Raw genomic sequence first — 17,046 nt, 5'->3', positions numbered from 1 at the left:
ATGGCTTTATGCAAGTTCTGGTTTAACTTCCAAAAATATGTTTTAAATATGCAAATCAGACCAGTATAAATCCCAGGTCTCAGACTTCATAGTGTTGTGTAATTGGTGCTGTGACCTAGAGGGGATCCAATCTTACATTTCCTCGCTCTTCACACAAGCAGCCAAATTCTGATAATTTTCCCAGTAATTGGTCTTTCGGCGAATCACATCGGCTCTTTTCACAACATATTGTTTTCAGAGCTGATCTGATTGGTCAAAAGACAAATTATTTTAGTTTTTTTTTTACACAGGCAGCACAGTTCGGATATTTTTTTCACTAATTGGTCTTTTGGCCAATCAGATCAGCTCTAAAAAAGATCTGATGTGAAAAGATCTGATGTGATTGGTCAAAAGAGCCTTTAGTGGGAAAAAGATCAGAATTGTGCCGCCTGTATAAACACAGCCTTAGATACTTAAAGCTTAGAGCTCAGTGTCAATGCTGTGAGAGGGAGGATAGCCCTATTTGCAGATACATCCACCAGATAATTGAGTCAGTCTCAAAACCCTTCCAGACAAACCAACCACAGAGCAGACTCAGAGAAGACGGGGGTTGCAAATGAAGTAATATGCGGTAGATAACTACTGTTCATCAGCGGGAGTCTGTGTGTATAGCAGAACTTCACTGTGAGGTTATAAACTTTGCTTGACACAGCCAAGACAGTTTTTACGACAAACTCTGCATGCTCTGGCAATTAAATTGTATTTACCAAAACARAAGGTAGGAGGGGGGCTAGGAATAACAGCATTAAAATCTAATAAAATCTGGGGAAATGTATTTATCGGAGCTCAAATTAATTAGGCTTCCAGTGCTACATGGTAAATGTAGAGCTGTGCCACTGAGTGCGCCTCCACAGCCCCTTGACAACAGTMRACAGGCTTTGAAAAACAGGCATTCTACTCCTGTGGAGAACAACATGTCAGTGCAACCATGCAGAAGACTCAACCCAAATCACCCCGTCAACCCAGTCAGCCCCATGCTGAGATGAAAGCCCAGAGAAAACAGCAGATCAAAAATGTTGATAATCAATTAGAAAACCAGCATGGAATCACACCTGATCTGCTGTTTAAAGCAACAACAAACTGACAGGTGACAGAGCAGAGGCAGAATACCTGGACACATTCTGAATCTCTAGTTTCCCAGCAGCTGAAGAAGGGCAAACTTTCTTCCCCAGCGCCATCACAGTAGTCTTTGTATGTCTGTCTGTCTGTCTGTCAGCCTGGTCCAGTGTTCAGTTCTCTGTTAGAGTGGATGTAGGAGCTCAGTCCTTCAGTGCCAGTCTAGCCCACAGCCTCTGCTTCTCCAGATCTCCCATTACCTGACACTCTAGCCTTTCACCTGGACTCACGTGGGTGGCTCTCTGGTAACTAAGATACTAAGATAACTACTGGATGCATTTCTGCTAATATTGTCAGTTCCACAGAGCAGACAAAACCTTGGATTAGATCTAAAGGGCACCACCCTATTGGTGTAAACATGTGCTATTGTCATGTTACTACATTTACTTTTTACATTTTAGTAATTTAGTAACGACTTACAGTAGTAACGACTTACAGTAGTGGGTGCATACATTTTCGTACTAGCATGTTATAATGATGGTATTACACTACTGACTGTCTCTGAAACCTCATTCTGACGCCTTCTAAAAAAATTAGGCCTACTACTTCCAGGTTTGGTTCTGGAATCATGGTAACTGTACCAAAGAAGAATTTGATTCAGCAAGTAAAACTGCACTTACATCTGTGATATCTACAGTATAACATGCTAAAAAAGTAGCACAATGGTGTTATACAGTACTGTTATAGTTAGAATGCAGACGTAAACGGAAGTATCGTTGCATTAGATTCATTGGCTTTATTTTCAGAAATGTCAAGGCAGTTACAACACTGCAAATAAAACTCACAAACAGAGCATAAACACTCGTACACACAGTTCCACAAAGGCACTTGTTGAATGGACAGTGCCTCTGGTTGTCACATGTTTGTGGTGGGATGCTACAGAAAGTGAAGTATCACAGGGGCCCGGGCCAGCCAGACATCCACTCTGACCTGTACAACACAGGAGGGAGGACAGGTGACTTTGTACCTCTCTTCACCTGGCCGGTAGGGGGCACTCGGTGCAAAAGTGTCTGCACAACCTCCTTATCTGTAAACACAACACATCAGTCAACATAAATACAGTGCTCCGGGGTGAATGTTCCCTTAGGGACAGATCTAGGATCAGATTCCCCTGCCCCAATCCTTAACCATTAGTGGGGAAAATGCCAAACTGACCCAGGATCAGTGTTTATGGCCAACTTCAAGCAACCAAACAGGGAAGTGATTTGTAACTAGGAGAATAGGGTCAGAGTTCATAACAAGAGTCCATAGCTCACCTTTGTCAGGTAGATGTCTGCAGAACTGCTGGAGCTCTTGGGGTTGTAGAGAGCGGAGCACGGCCGAGACATCGGTCGTTATCCCTCCAAAGTGGCTGTCGTAGGTGGTCAACTGGAACCTATTCTCCTGGTTGCGGATGTGACCATGAACAACAGTAGGAACTGGAACAGAAAGGGGAGGGAGATACACTGAGATCTCTAAGTAATTAGCCTGGTAGGTCATTTAATTATTTAACTAGGCAATTCTTATTTACAATGACGGCCTTGGAACAGTGGGTTAACTGCATTGTTCAGGGGCAGAACGACTAATATTTACCTTGTCAGCTCGGGAATTCAATCTAGCAACCTTTGGGTTACTGGCCCAATGCTCGAATCACTAGGCTACCACTAGGCTGCCTTATTTTACCTGAGTTTAGCCCTGAGCAACATTGTGCAGCGTGGGAAAATATTAAATGGCACCCTATTCCGTATATCAGGGATGGGCAACATTGATGGGGGTGGGGGCCACAAGAAATCTGAACTCATCATGGCTCACAGGTCTGCACACTCACATCCATACCCACACATGTAGTCAGAGCCAGCCCTAGCCTGTTGGAGGCGCTAAGCTACATTTTGTTGGGGGGGGGGGCATATAGAACATTTACATGGGGCATATAGAACATTTTGCGGTTTTATAGCACATTTGCTGCAATTCTACATATTTTGCCATGGAGTGGAAGAGAAGATTTTGCAATTGTATAACTCATTTCATACAATTCTACATATTTTGCCATGGAGTGGAAGAGAAGATTTTGCAATTGTATAACTCATTTCATACAATTCTACTAATTTTGCCATGGCGAGTAGAGAAAACCTGCTGATGCACAACCACATTTTTAACTCGTAAATATGTAGTTATTTCAGAATGAGCGATAACTGGTTAGCGCATATTGCTTTGTGACATTATGTCACCTATCAATCCCCAGTTAGATAATATGTTTTCACTTATTGCATCTGTATGCTTGTTGTGTTCTCCCTAGTGCACTGGTTCGTTCATGAGCTGGCTGCTCATTCTAAATAGCATAATCTAATCTGTTCAAAACAGTGACAGCATGTGCAGCAGGGGTCATTCGGTTTTTGACATGCAAAAGTGAAATAGGTGTATTGATGCTGTTGTTCAAATGCACAGATCGCTTAATATATCTTCTCAAAGAAACTACCGGTAGTTCAAAAACTTGGCATCATATTTCTGTCATGCTGCTTTGTTGACAACTCCAACCACCTCCAGCCAATCAGCAGCCGCCACTGCTCCAGGGTTTCCCCTAGGTACAGATCTAGGATCAGCTTCCCCTCCCCCAATCCTAACCTTAACGATTAGTGGGGAAAACACTGACTCAAGATCACTGTTTAGGGGCAACTTCACTCTACTCATAGGATGCATCCAGGCAGCTCATAACTTACTTATAAAAAAGCTGTAAGGGGAAAAAAACGACTAAAGTCGGCTCAAACTGAAGACGGATCCCCCCCCCAAAAACAATTATTTACCAGGATTCAATCAAGCAGATAGGGCTATTCCTGATATCAGAACTGTTTTTTATTTGTACAGGACATAATACAATTATAAGTCAAGTTCAGACCGTTCCCTGGGCTGGCGGTAGTTGTGCCTCATCTCTGTGTGCGTGCAGTGAGGGACTTGGCGCGTGTGGTTCAGCGGAGTGAGAATCGGGTGGGTCAAATGAAGTCCTGTAAAAAGACAAAAGTGCAGAAGAGAAAACTTGCAAGGAGAACGCTGTAAGGGGTGACAAACAACTAGAGTGAAGTTGTACTACTGTCTTCTGCTTAAACTAAAGACAAAACCCCCCAAMACGTATAATTAMCAGGATTCAATCAATTGCAGGTAATGGTTTCCACATAGTGCTTTCAGACTTGTGTTTTAGTTCCACAGCAGAGTTATTTATAAACTGAATCATTACATGGCAAGACCTGTTCAGTYCAGACACAAACCTGACTGAGAAGTCATCTAGTGCATGCAACTTGACTTATAATTGTATTATGTCCTGTACAAATAAAAAACAGTTCTGATATCAGGAATAGCCCTATCTGCTTGATTGAATCATGGTAAATAATTGTTTTTGGGGGGGGTTCCGTCTTCAGTCTGAGCCGACTTTAGTTGTTTTTTCCCCCATTACAGCTTTTTAAAGCCTACAGTATCATACTCTGTCATAGAGATACTCATGCTGGGGAGTACTTTGAAAACACTGGGAACTTCGAAACAGGGTGTGGCTTTGGACAAAATTAGTGTGGGTATCATTTCAGACACAGCTCAGAGCCTATATTCATAAAGCCTGTCAGGGGTAGGAGTGATGATCTAGGATAAGTTTAGCCTTTTAGAGCTTAATGAATAAGATTACATGGAGAGAGGGGGAACCTTATCATAGATAAGCAATCCTACTCTAAGACTCTTGACATATACAGTGCCTTCGGAAAGTATTCAGACCCCTTGACTTTTCCCCCATTTTGTAGGTACAGCCTTATTCTAAAATGTATTAAATTGTTATTTTTCCTCATCAATCTTTCCGAAGGCACTGTATGCTCCCTGATCTCTCTACCTTGAGGCATGCCCAGGTAGTCAGTCTGGTAGGTGGACCGGTACTGGGCAGTCAGAGAGTTTCGGATCTCTTCCTCAGAAGGGGGACTTTTCCAGGGGGACCAACCACCTGCAGAGCTCTGCTTCTGGCCCTTGGGCAGTCGCCACACCATGAATGACTAGAGAAAAATGAAGATTGTTTAGCACTTTCATACAATACATCGCTGCCCAAAGAGCTTAAATGTAAAAGTAATAAAGCATAGAGGTACAATAATAAGAACGTAGTGATAACAGGGATGTGCCCCAGATGGCACCTTACACTCTTAGAAAAAAAAGGTCCTATCTTGAACCTTAAAGGGTTTTTCGGCTGTCCCAATAGGAGAACCCCTTTGAAGAAAGTCTCTAMCTGAAACCAAAAACGTTTTCCCTGTGGGGACAGCTGAAGAACCCTTTTGAAACCCTTTTTTCTAAGAGGGTACAGTGCACTACTTTTGACCAGAGCCCTATGGGCCCTGTTCAAAAGTAGTGCACTATGTTGGAAATAGGGTTCCATTTGAAATGCAACCCTGGATAGGGGCACCAGAGGGTCAGACAGGTTAGTTAGCTAAATGTTAGATTAATGTTGTTGTTTTTTTCTGTAAAAAGTTAATGCAAATGTATGAAAGTTTATACATTCTAAATACTTAATGTCCAGAGGATTGAGTGTGAATGTGGATCTGTACCTGACTTGKATGTGGGTTGTTCCTCCTGTTCCCAGAGGCTGATCCTGTGCGAATGCTGTCAGGTTTAGTGGCTGGCTTCAAACAGAAGTCCTCATTGTACACAGTGTCACAGGAGTTTCTATGGGCTCTTATTGTTGTAGGACTGAAAAAGATTTCACAAAAGGAGAAAATGTATAGGGAGACATAGCCTAAATGTGAATAATATAAACAACATAATGAAATGGAAATGAATTCATGAATAGTCAATAATATTTTCAGGCCTACTGTAAAACTGGTGTTGATGAACTGGGTCGATAAATAAAATCTCTTTTCTGCGATGTTTCATATGGGTCCCACTCTGAAATATCAAATATCAAGTTAATAGACAATAACTGATATAAATTAGTATAAAGGGGAAGTTTCCCGGGCATTAATAAACCTAGTCCAAAAAGCATGCACAATGAAGAATAAGCCTAGTCCTGGACTTTAAAGCAAATTCAATGGAGAATCTCCATACAAATATATTTATTTGCCCAAGACTACGATCAGAGTCCGAGGAACCGTCCCAAAAAGTCTCATGTCAGGTAATTTGAGGCTCCTCACCTACGGCTGCCATGGCTGTTTTCGCTCGTGATGAAACGTTTCCAGAAATCGGAATATTTTGGTTATTGGGCGCGATGTCTGGACACAAATGCACACATCTCTTCTCTAACTCTGCCTGGGATGGATGTGTTATGCAAACGTCTCTATCGTGCGTTTGATGATGCTCCGGGACAGTTCCGTGGTGCTTGAATCACAAGCGAAAGAAAGTCATGAAAAATACGCCAACAATGCAATTTAACATAATAACAATTATGACGTCAGAAGTTATGACACTTCAGTTGTAAGCCTACCTGGTTCGCAGGATTCTTCATCTTGAGTTTGCATTGTTCAATTTGGCCTATCTAGAAAACTTGTTTTCGGGGCTCCGTAGTGTGCAACTGTGTGTGCTGGAGTCCTTGGTTGTTATAGGAGACACACAACAATTCCTGTAAATTGCACAACAGCCGCGAGGGCAATTTGATGATTGATGCTGTGCTGCCTGGGGGGCTTGGACCCGCATGAAAGATTCAGCATCACATTTGGCTAGGTGCACCAAGGGTGGTAGACTGGGTTACTGGTGGTTACACTGTTTTATTAAAGTATATATCTGTTTAGCCGAATAGGCTATGTCGTTGTGTTTGCAAGTGTCCGAGTAAATGTTCTGTAAAAGGCCAGACAAGTGAATGCAAGCACAGCATCTATTTTCTCGCCATTAATGGCCAGCAGTTATGCTGATATGTTGTTGGGCCATATAATACAGTCATTGTGTGGGGCAGTTTTTGGAGTTTATTTTTAAAATAGCATTTTAAAAGATTTCCAAATTTGACACAAACAAATGTTTTATTCATTTCCGCGGCACTGAAACAAAGAGGTGCACCATATTTTGGCCCGCGACGTGAACGGGTAAATTGATCATTTTTAACTTGGTGGACCCTGGATGCTGATTGACTGACAGCCATGGTATACCACGGGTGCGACAAAACATTTATTTTTACTGCTCTAATTACGTTGGTAACCAGTTTATAATAGCAATAAGGCACCCTGGTGGTTTGTGGTATATGGCCAACATAACATGGCTAAGGGCTGTGTCCAGGCACCCCACATACATAAGAACAGCCCTTAGCTGTGGTATATTGGCTACATAACACACCCCCTCGGGACTTATTGCTTAATTACTCCACGTGCTCATTACTAGTACGTCACTTTTGTTTTGAGACTACTTTTTGTTATGAGCACCTGGCGCACGCCAGGGAGGCAGCCCGTTTCGAAAACGAATGCCAGGTTGCCAAGGGGGCAACCTGGGCCAAATAATCAAATCCCCTCAAACTCTGAAGTGTCACTCTAGACTCTAGAATGACGACCAATCATTCGACCTCTCCAGTAAGAGCTGTGGAAAGCAAGCGCCCAATCAGGCGCTCTAAGGAGTTGGCGGCAGCCAATAGGAGCCACAATGCATGGAGACGTCGCACAGCGAAAATACCGCTCATCGAATCTGGCTAGCATTGTCCCAACCGTTATCTTAGCAGCAAAATATTATGCTGGCAGCACGATCGAGGGATGTAAAAATATTAATAAGAGTCCCCCTGCAAAGACAAGAATAAATATCGAAAATCAAATGAAAATATATGTAATTAGAATTAAAGTCTGCAAAACTTAAATTGGTCCTTTCTTATTGACCAACGGGTTTAATACAGAGTGCTGGTGACTCCTTACTCCACCCACTCCATTTGATTGTATATTAATTACATATTGGCTCATAGAAAATAAATATTATATGTGCTGAAGTAAAAGTGGGTTGGGATTACTCTGTAGGGTCTGTAGAATCTCTATATAGTGTTATTTCTTGGATGACTGTGGTTAAATATCCAGCATCACTTTCTAATACACCATACCATTGGTCCCAAAGCGACACACTGTAGATTTATAAAGGACATATTGGTTTATGAGAAAAAAACTATTCTGTATGCCAAAGTAAAAGTGGTGCTTGGGATTACTGACTAGGGTCTGGAGAATCTATATATGGTGTTATTTCTTTACTCTACTTTTGATCTAAAGCCCAAAGGGTATTTGGTGTTTCAAAAACAGTGTATTGCACTGTGGCCAATGGAGTAGTTGGAGTAAAGTGCTGCTAGGTATTTATACCTCAGTCCCCCAATAAATAACAACCTATACACTGAGTGTAGAAAACATTAAGACATCTGCTCTTTCCATGACATAGACGACCAGGTGAATCCAGGTGAAAGCTATGATCCCCTGACTGCTCCACTCAGTTGTGAGGAGGATCAGGTTAAAGAAGAATTATTAAGCCTTGAGCCAAATGAGACATGGATTGTGTATGTGTGCCATTCAAGGGTGAATGGGCAAGACAAAAAAAGTGCCTTCGAACGGAGTATTGGTAGAAGGTGCCGTTTGTGTGTCCCCCCCCCCCCCCCCCCCCCCGGTGTGTCAAGAACTGCAACGCTGCTGGGTTTTTACACTCAACCGTTTCCCGTATCAAGAATGATCCACCACCCAAAGGACATCCAGCCAATTTGACACAACAATGGAGTCAACATGGGCCAGCATCCCTGTGGAATGCTTTCAACACCTTGCAGAGTCCATGCCCTGACAAATTTAACCTGTTCTGAGGGCAAAAGTGGTGGGGTGCAACTCAATATTAGGAAGATGTCTGTAATGTTTTGTACACTCAGTGTATAGATTATACAGACCCTATTAGGTAATCCCCACCACACTTTGGCACATAGAGTATTTTTTTTCTCTGTAATGTATAGGCCTATATTGTATTGCAGTCCCCCAAGAAATAACACCATATATAGATTCTTCAGACCCTACTGAGTAATGCCAAACCCACTTTTATTTTCGGCACAGAATAGTTTTTTTCTCTATAAGCCAATATGTAATAGATAGGTCGATAGTGTATTGCATTGGGACCAATGGAGTGGGTGGAGTACGAAGTACTGCTAGGTATTTAGACCTCAGTCCCCCAAGAAATAACACTATATATAGATTCTACAGACCCTACTGAGTATTCCCAACCCCACTTTTACCTCAGCACGTATAATAGTTTTTTCTCTAAATCCCAATGTTGAGAACATACCAATCTGAACATTGTATTTTTTGATAGTGGTCTTACATTCTTTTTGTAATTGTTTCCATAAATTCCTTCTTGCATTTGCTTATAAGCACAATAAAAATGAACATCGATTAACATTTAATATCTCTTGAATGAGTTCTCCACATTGCAAGAGGATAGGTTGATGTCAGCGGCTGACTCCTGAAGAGGACGGAACTAGTGGGTTGCTCTTTGGTTAAAGATGGTGGAAGCTGGAGCAGGTGGTGAACACAAAACTAATGGTGGTAAAAGCAAGGAAGATTGGACAATGGTCCAAAAATAATTGAAAAACGACCAAAGTATTGCTGGAAAACTAAGTGGATAGTTCTGGCGAATGCTCCTTCTTATCTTGTAGGAGTGCTGTTTGTTGAGGAGGGGTGAATCCATTTGAAATATCCAAGCTGTTGGAAAGAGTGATGGGTTAATAAGTAAATGCAGTAAGGATTACGAGAAGTGGACTTGTTTTGATTTCGTGTACTTCTGATAAGCAGAAATAGCTTGGGTTACGTTGTTCTCGAGTCGAGAATGTTGTCATGACGTGCGTAGCTCTTTGGATCAGGGCACCCCTCAAGGGTGTAATATCTGGCGTTTCGTGGGAAGTGGAATTGGAAGAAATTAAAAATATCCCTGGAGTGATTGATGCACGTCAGATGAAATGAGTAGTTAATGGAGAGAACGTGAAGAGTATCAGAAATTCTACAGGTTAAAAAGGTGAACTTTGTACTATTTATGTCTATGGTGATCAACGGCACTGCCAAAGGGAAGAAAAGTCTAGAAAGATGGACATCATTGTGGATGCATCAGAGCGGTTCCTGAGATTGTAGGACTTCTCGGTGAAGGAGTTTACATGAAAGGATTTCACAAGCCGTACTACCCTCTCAGGCCCCAGAGCATGAGTGGGGAGACATGGAACTTTCACCGATGGAAGAAGTGGGAGTCTGTTTTGCTTTGTTTTGTTTTGTCGATTAAGTTCGTTTTTTCCCTTCAAATATGTTTTTATTTTTTACTTTGAGTACAGTAGTGGGAGGCAATACAATGTTTTGGATGTCGTCTGCACTAAAAACCCTAGCCTCGTACGAACCATCCTGATCTCACGAGCTTACATTCTGTTTTGCTAAATCAGGATGGTTCGTACGAGGCTACTAAAACCACTGAGGTAAATAATAACTGGAGACTGCGTCCAAGATGTCCGTCCGTTGTTTTCAAGGTAATCTACTGACATTTGCATATGCCGATTCATCTATATCTGTGTTGCATCCGGTTTATACGGACCAGTATTTGCATCCAGTTTATACAGACCAACATCACAGGCACACTAGCACTCAGTGCGCACAGGTAGCAGGCGAGCAACGACGACGTCATCACGTCATCCAAAAACATGTCAGACATTGGATGAATATAAACTATAAACATAATATCTTCGGCTGTGAGTGATGGGGGGAAAAATCAGCCTCAGTGACAATTAAAGTGTCTTATTAGGAATTTTCTAATCTGACATCTCTATGTGGCCTTGTATGGAAATTGTATTTCTGGGTAGGCATCTGCAGTATGGAAGCACAACTGTAGGAGCAGTCGAAACCGTGCTTCTAGACCGGAACCCTGGCCACTTGACTAAAACCCCACCGAAGAAGATCTATATTTGTATGTTTAGAAATGCGTGCTTTTATTTTGAAGAATTCTTCATTACCATACGAAAGTGACGTCATTGTTTGTGCTACTAGCGAATATTAATCATCGTCCCATTGTTGTTTGATGAAGCATAACGTTAGCTGGTTAGCTAAGTGAGGGTATGTATATACACCCAAAATATTAGCTAGAATATATAGCGAATTATGGGAAATAAGAACATGGACATTTATTTTTGTTCAAATAAATGTGTGTATTTTGCTGAGCATTCAAGAGCATTCATAAAACATTTGCTTGCTAACTAGCTATGTAAGTGAAATGTGGGCTAACAAAAGACAGTAAACAACTGCTAGCCAGAACATTTTTAGGCACCACCTAAAACATCTTCGTGACTTTAATAACGATAATGTTAGTTGGTTTTAAAAACTCATGGAAGCCAGACATATCTAACTAGTTATATTGTACTACGTCTATCTAGCGTTAGTTATTTTTGCTCTAGCTAGATGCTAGCTGTGGCAAGCTTGGCCCGTTGCGCTGACATTAACTAACAACGTTAACAGAGCATCTCGATTTTATTTTCTGTATCGTAGCTAACGTTAATTCTTTTTGTTTTGTCCCATTTGATACGAGTCAGATTAGGTCTTCATGTTGTCTTTTGCAACACTAACACGTTATTTAGCTAGCTATAACGGCTCACTGCAAGGCTAGTTAGCTAGCTATTACCTACGACACAACAATGGGATGGATCCATGATAGTTGGCTAGCAATTCTATGCTTTGTTTTGGTGTTCAGAGGGGGCTGGATTCGATGCTAGCGAACTGCCATTGTAGCTTTCTAGCTACATTACACCATCCCTATGCATAAGCGCACCTTTAGTTAGTTGCAAAAAAGGTTTTGCAGTCATGCAGCAAGTGATAATTATTCGCAATTACAATTGTTTATTTTCAAGAAAGGAGAAGACAAATGTGCACACCCCCAGGCCCCATTCTTTGTTATGGGCAGCTAGGGAGGGACACTCATTTAATACGGCCAAAGCTCAGGGTGAATTTATCCTTGTTATGTTGAAACTCTATCTATATCCTCTCCTACTAGACCTACACAAGTCACCATGGGGAAAGATCCTAGGAAGCCGAGAGGCAAGATGTCCTCATATGCTTACTTCGTGCAGACCTGCAGGGCGGAGCACAAGAAGAAACACCCCGAAGCCAGTGTCAACTTCGCCGAGTTCTCCAAGAAATGCTCAGAGCGATGGAAGGTAGCATTACACACCAGTGAATGATTGTGAAATGACATGTTTCTGGTCCATATTCAGAATGGTTATGGATTTATTTCCACCTTGGTATGTTTTGTTACACTTGAGTGACCTTGCGGACAGTCTAGCTGTGGCCATGTGGATGTGTAATCTGAGTTTATACCTCTACGTCCAGCCCCTGTCTCCTAAAGAAAAAGGAAAGTTTGAAGACATGGCGAAGCAAGACAAGGGCCGCTACGAGAGAGAAATGAAGAACTACATCCCACCCAATGGCCAGAAAAAGAAGAGGTTCAAGGATCCCAATGCCCCCAAGAGACCGCCGTATGTACCATAATTCACTAGGTTTGCATGGCAGATAGACTGGATAGCAATTCTAGAGGGGAATTAAACGTCCCTTTGAATTTACATGTTTGTTTTTGTTTCTCAGGTCTGCGTTCTTCATCTTCTGTGCTGACTTCCGGGCCAAGATAAAGAGCGAGCACCCAGGCCTGTCCATTGGAGACACTGCTAAGAAGCTGGGAGTGATGTGGAACAGCTCTGCAGCTGAGGAGAAGAAGCCGTACGAGAAGAAGGCAGCCACGCTGAAGGAGAAATATGACAAGGTGAGCAGGGCTTTAATACAACTTCCAGAGATGGGGTTTTCACAATGACTAGAATTCCGGCTTTTCTGTGATTATCCTCTATTCAATTATATCATCTTAGAAGTTGACCTGCGAACTTCTGATTTTGAATAAGATGGGTGCAGATAATTCCACCGATAACCAATATTCAATAAATAGGATGAAAAGGGGGAATTTCATGCTGATCTGAACGCCATTCCCATGATGCCATTGTCGAAATGTAAGAAATCAACATTTGAAGCATATTTCTTGGACAACTGCTATTTTGGATAGCAATTTGAGAATTCAGTGTGGGAAAATTGCTTTTTCATTTTCCCTCTGTAAAACACTATGTCGGCAGATATATTGGTATTGGGTCCAAACATATCCGTCTGGCTCTATAAGTAATTGTGATGTGTCCCACAGGATATTGCATCATACCGCACCAATGGTAGAGTGGATACTGCCTCCTCCGCAGCTGCTGATGACGACGACGAAGATGAGGAGGATGACGACGACGATGAGGATGATGACGAGTAGCCTCCCTGCTGTTGGAGACAAAATTGTTGTTTAATGCTATGTAACCCTATTGTACACACTTTACATCTCCGAACAGACCCAGACGCAACGAGAACACATTAAGCTCCGTGTGTATTTCATGTTTTAATGATGGATGGCGTTATGCTCCCTAACTGGTTAAAGTTAACACTACATGTCTTGTTTTGTTCTTGTAGTAGCCCTTTTTTCCTGCCCATGCCTGTAACTGCTTTGGAGGATTATAAATCAGTATGGAAGTAATAAGTTCTCTTTTACGTGTGCAACTCTCAAATCAGATTTCTGGGTTGGTAGCAAGTGAATTATTTATTTTCTGTATTTGTTTTTAAAGGATATTTTTTCATGTTTGTCACACGGTCTTTTTATTGTTCTTTGAATACCACTCTGATAACAAATGCAGCTGACATTCAGGAATGTCTTAAATAAAGGTCTTTTTTAATAAATTGTATTTGTTTGTTTTTTTGAAGATTTAACATAAACTAAATAAGGCATTTGGTTGACTTTGATCAATCTTGACACAGTACATACAGTGCCTTCAAAGTATTCATACCCATTGACTTATTCCACATTTTGTGTTAAAGCCTGAATTCAGAATGGATAAAAAACTTGTTTTACCTATCTACACACAATACCCTATAATGAATGAAGATGCGTTTTTTTAAATTTCTTTAGCACATTTATTAAAAGTGAAATACAGAAATATCTTATTTACATAAGTATTCACACCTCTGAGTCAATACATGTTAGAATCACCATTGGCAGTGATTACATCTGTAAATCTCAAGAGCTTTGCACACCTGGATTGTACAATATTTGCCCATTTATTCTTTTAAAAATTCTTCAAGCTCTGTCAAGTTGGTTGATTGACCATTGCTAGACGGACATTTTCAAGTCTCGCTATAGATTTACAAGCCGATTTAAGTCAAAACGGTAACTAGGCCACTCGGGAACCAGTGTATATTTGATTTAGTGTTTTAGGCTATTGTCCTACTGAAAGGTGAGGGATTTTCTCCCAGTGTCTGTTGGAAAGCAGACTGAACCAGGTTTTCCTCTAGGATTTTACCTGTGCTTCGCTTTACTCCGTTTATTTTTACCCTAAAAAACTCCCTAGTCCTTGCCGATGACAAGCATACCCAAGGGATGCAAACTAGTCACCTTTTGGCGAAATTCGCCGTTTTGAATCCAAAATAGGTGACCTACGTGATTCGTGTAGATCCAATGAGAAATGTTTGGGGGGGTTGGATCACTAATGGATGTAAGCGAACGAGTGATCGTTCACATAACAACAGAATGCAGAACGCAACTGAAGAGAGAAGAGACAACCAATGTAGGAGTTACAGCATCAGGGCGCTCTGGAAAGGAAGCTTGCCAGTTACAGCCAAGTACCCCTGACTGCAGTGTGCCATTCGGGGCCGGGCTCAATGTGGGCGGAGTCAAATGGTTGACTCCACCCACGTTTGACCCCACCCACCTTTTTTTGTCCATCTGAGGTTTGACAGACACACTGAATACAAATCAAATCAAATCAAATGTTATTTGTCACATACACATGGTTAGCAGATGTTAATGCGAGTGTAGCGAAATGCTTGTGCTTCTAGTTCCGACAAGGCAGTAATAACCAACGAGTAATCTAACCTAACAATTCCACAACTACTACCTTATACACACAAGTGTAAAGGAATAAAGAATATGTACATAAAGATATATGAATGAGTGATGGTACAGAACGGCATAGGCAAGATGCAGTAGATGGTATCGAGTACAGTATATACATATGAGATGAGTAATGTAGGGTATATAAACATAAAGTGGCATAGTTTAAAGTGGCTAGTGATACATGTATTACAAACACACACATAGTATGTTTTATTTTGATCCAAATGATATGGACCCTGATTTAACTTTCATTGTTAATTTGTTAATCTTTCATGGAAGATTCGTTATCCATAAAATGAAGTGGGCAGAGAACAATCCCCTCTTCACATTATTTAAGATAGAATTTAAATATTATTTTGAAATGATCAGTAAATGTAAAAACAAAAAAGCAATGGTGGGCAAATGGTTTATTCGTATATTTTAACTTGATTTGTTTTGTATTTGTATTTAACAAATTGAAAATGAATCTTGATATGTCTGTTAGGTTTATGTACTCTTGTTTTTATATTTCAGTTTTTTTGTATTTGTTGTGTGCATAATTTAAAAAATAAAAAAATTAATATATATATATATATTTTAAAAATACAAACACACATGTTTGCGCAAGGCACACGTTGAATACAAAACTTATTTCATTGTTGAAGATCGTAAGAAATACTATATAAACTACCAGCAGATGTGTTGTAAAACATTTTGCTTCATGCTATATTTGAGACAAGCTACAGATATTGTTGCAGTGAACAACAGACTTGTTATGTATGTCATGTATTGTTAGAATTGTGCTGATAAATGTTATTTCATTGAGCATATACACTGCTCAAAAAAATAAAGGGAACACTTAAACAACACAATGTAACTCCAAGTCAATCACACTTCTGTGAAATCAAACTGTCCACTTAGGAAGCAACACTGATTGACAATAAATTTCACTATGCTGTTGTGCAAATGGAATAGACAACAGGTGGAAATTATAGGCAATTAGCAAGGCACCCCAATAAAGGAGTGTTCTGCAGGTGTGACCACAGACCACTTCTCAGTTCCTATCGCCCTGGCTGATGTTTTGTCATTTTGAATGCTGGCGGTGCTTCACTCTAGTGGTGGTAATGCTGAGTCGATACGGATTCGGTGACAACAACACCACGCGAATCTCAGCGTGAGGCCATGACTAGTCTGCACGTGCATTCATCCTAAAGTTATATGAGTCACGAGTTTCTCTGGACGCTACTTGTGGTGACAAATACAGTGCCTGATTCTATCCCGAAGTCAGCGCTAGGCTTTTCCAGAGCATGGAGAGCGCTACCAGAGACAGCCAAGTAACAATGGAGGTCACATTGTGAGTGTAGACGCCTAAAGATGAGCATACTTCTCTCCAGGGCCACACGCATGACCGGCTACCTCCGCCTTTTGCAAGAAGCGATGCACACTAGCGCAGGAGATGCCTGCACTTCTTGTGGACCTTTCCACGCAAATAGCGCAAACCCAAATAATGCGTAACAATTGTGTATGCTTTGGATTCGTGAGCTCAAACGTCAGAAAACAGAGCTCCGATGGTGACTATTCGACGACCCAGGCGAGAGCGGGGATGAGTTTACATGCCTCTACCAGTACGACCTCCACAACACTCCTATTTGTGAGCTCTGATCGGTTCCATCCATTATTTCTAAGTGCAATAATCTGCAGCGTCCAAAGTAAGTGATGTTAGACACAGGAGCGCAGGACTATGGCAACAATCCCAGCGAGCCCTGGCGCCCTATGAATGACTCACTGCTCACTACTCAGCGATTGAAAGCAGTCACTCTCTTAAGCACTCAGTTAGTATCTGACAGCGAACAGGTCTCTCTGAGATCGCCGTGGAGAGAACGCCACCGGAGGAGTCTGAATGTCCTGCAACTCTCCAGCATGACCGGTTGGCGGTGGTCAGTCATGTGTGGTTATGGCATTGTAAGGCATGTCTCGCCTGAGAGAGTTTTGGGTTGAAGCGAGCCA

The 17,046-nt window shown here is 41.5% G+C and overlaps 2 protein-coding genes across 3 annotated transcripts; one reads left to right on the top strand and one right to left on the bottom strand.

Moving 5' to 3' along the window:
- Positions 1 to 1,956: 1,956 nt before the first annotated feature.
- On the bottom strand, positions 1,957 to 6,680 carry tex26 (testis expressed 26). The gene is made up of 8 exons (XM_070438076.1): positions 6,572 to 6,680; positions 6,282 to 6,465; positions 5,964 to 6,036; positions 5,700 to 5,841; positions 5,000 to 5,156; positions 4,017 to 4,133; positions 2,412 to 2,630; positions 1,957 to 2,182 (listed from the first exon to the last, which is right to left on the bottom strand). The coding sequence occupies exons 1-8, from the start codon at positions 6,590 to 6,592 to the stop codon at positions 2,049 to 2,051; spliced, it is 1,047 nt and encodes a 348-aa protein (XP_070294177.1). The 5' UTR covers positions 6,593 to 6,680; the 3' UTR covers positions 1,957 to 2,048.
- A 4,252-nt stretch (positions 6,681 to 10,932) lies between these two features.
- Positions 10,933 to 13,847, top strand: LOC112068226 (high mobility group protein B1). 2 transcript variants are annotated; one of them, XM_070438078.1, is made up of 5 exons: positions 10,933 to 11,013; positions 12,091 to 12,253; positions 12,426 to 12,571; positions 12,678 to 12,852; positions 13,276 to 13,847. In XM_070438078.1, the coding sequence occupies exons 2-5, from the start codon at positions 12,107 to 12,109 to the stop codon at positions 13,387 to 13,389; spliced, it is 582 nt and encodes a 193-aa protein (XP_070294179.1). In that variant the 5' UTR covers positions 10,933 to 11,013; positions 12,091 to 12,106; the 3' UTR covers positions 13,390 to 13,847. The 2 variants fall into 2 exon arrangements, with proteins under 2 accessions (XP_070294179.1, XP_023991088.1); XM_024135320.2 differs by having other exon boundaries at positions 10,944 to 11,159.
- Positions 13,848 to 17,046: the final 3,199 nt, after the last annotated feature.

Source organism: Salvelinus sp. IW2-2015, unplaced genomic scaffold (assembly GCF_002910315.2).
Source record: "Salvelinus sp. IW2-2015 unplaced genomic scaffold, ASM291031v2 Un_scaffold285, whole genome shotgun sequence".
Classification (NCBI taxonomy): domain Eukaryota; kingdom Metazoa; phylum Chordata; class Actinopteri; order Salmoniformes; family Salmonidae; genus Salvelinus; species Salvelinus sp. IW2-2015.
The sequence above is the reverse complement of the archived record's forward strand: the minus strand, read 5'-3'. Positions and strand labels throughout refer to the sequence as shown.

Bases quoted from the DNA above. Each gene is read 5' to 3' on its own strand.
- LOC112068226 (XM_070438078.1), top strand. From the start codon at position 12,107: ATGGGGAAAGATCCTAGGAAGCCGAGAGGCAAGATGTCCTCATATGCT. The intron at 12,572-12,677 runs GTATGTACCATA...TTTGTTTCTCAG, and splicing joins AATGCCCCCAAGAGACCGCC to GTCTGCGTTCTTCATCTTCT. The intron at 12,853-13,275 runs GTGAGCAGGGCT...TGTGTCCCACAG, and splicing joins TGAAGGAGAAATATGACAAG to GATATTGCATCATACCGCAC.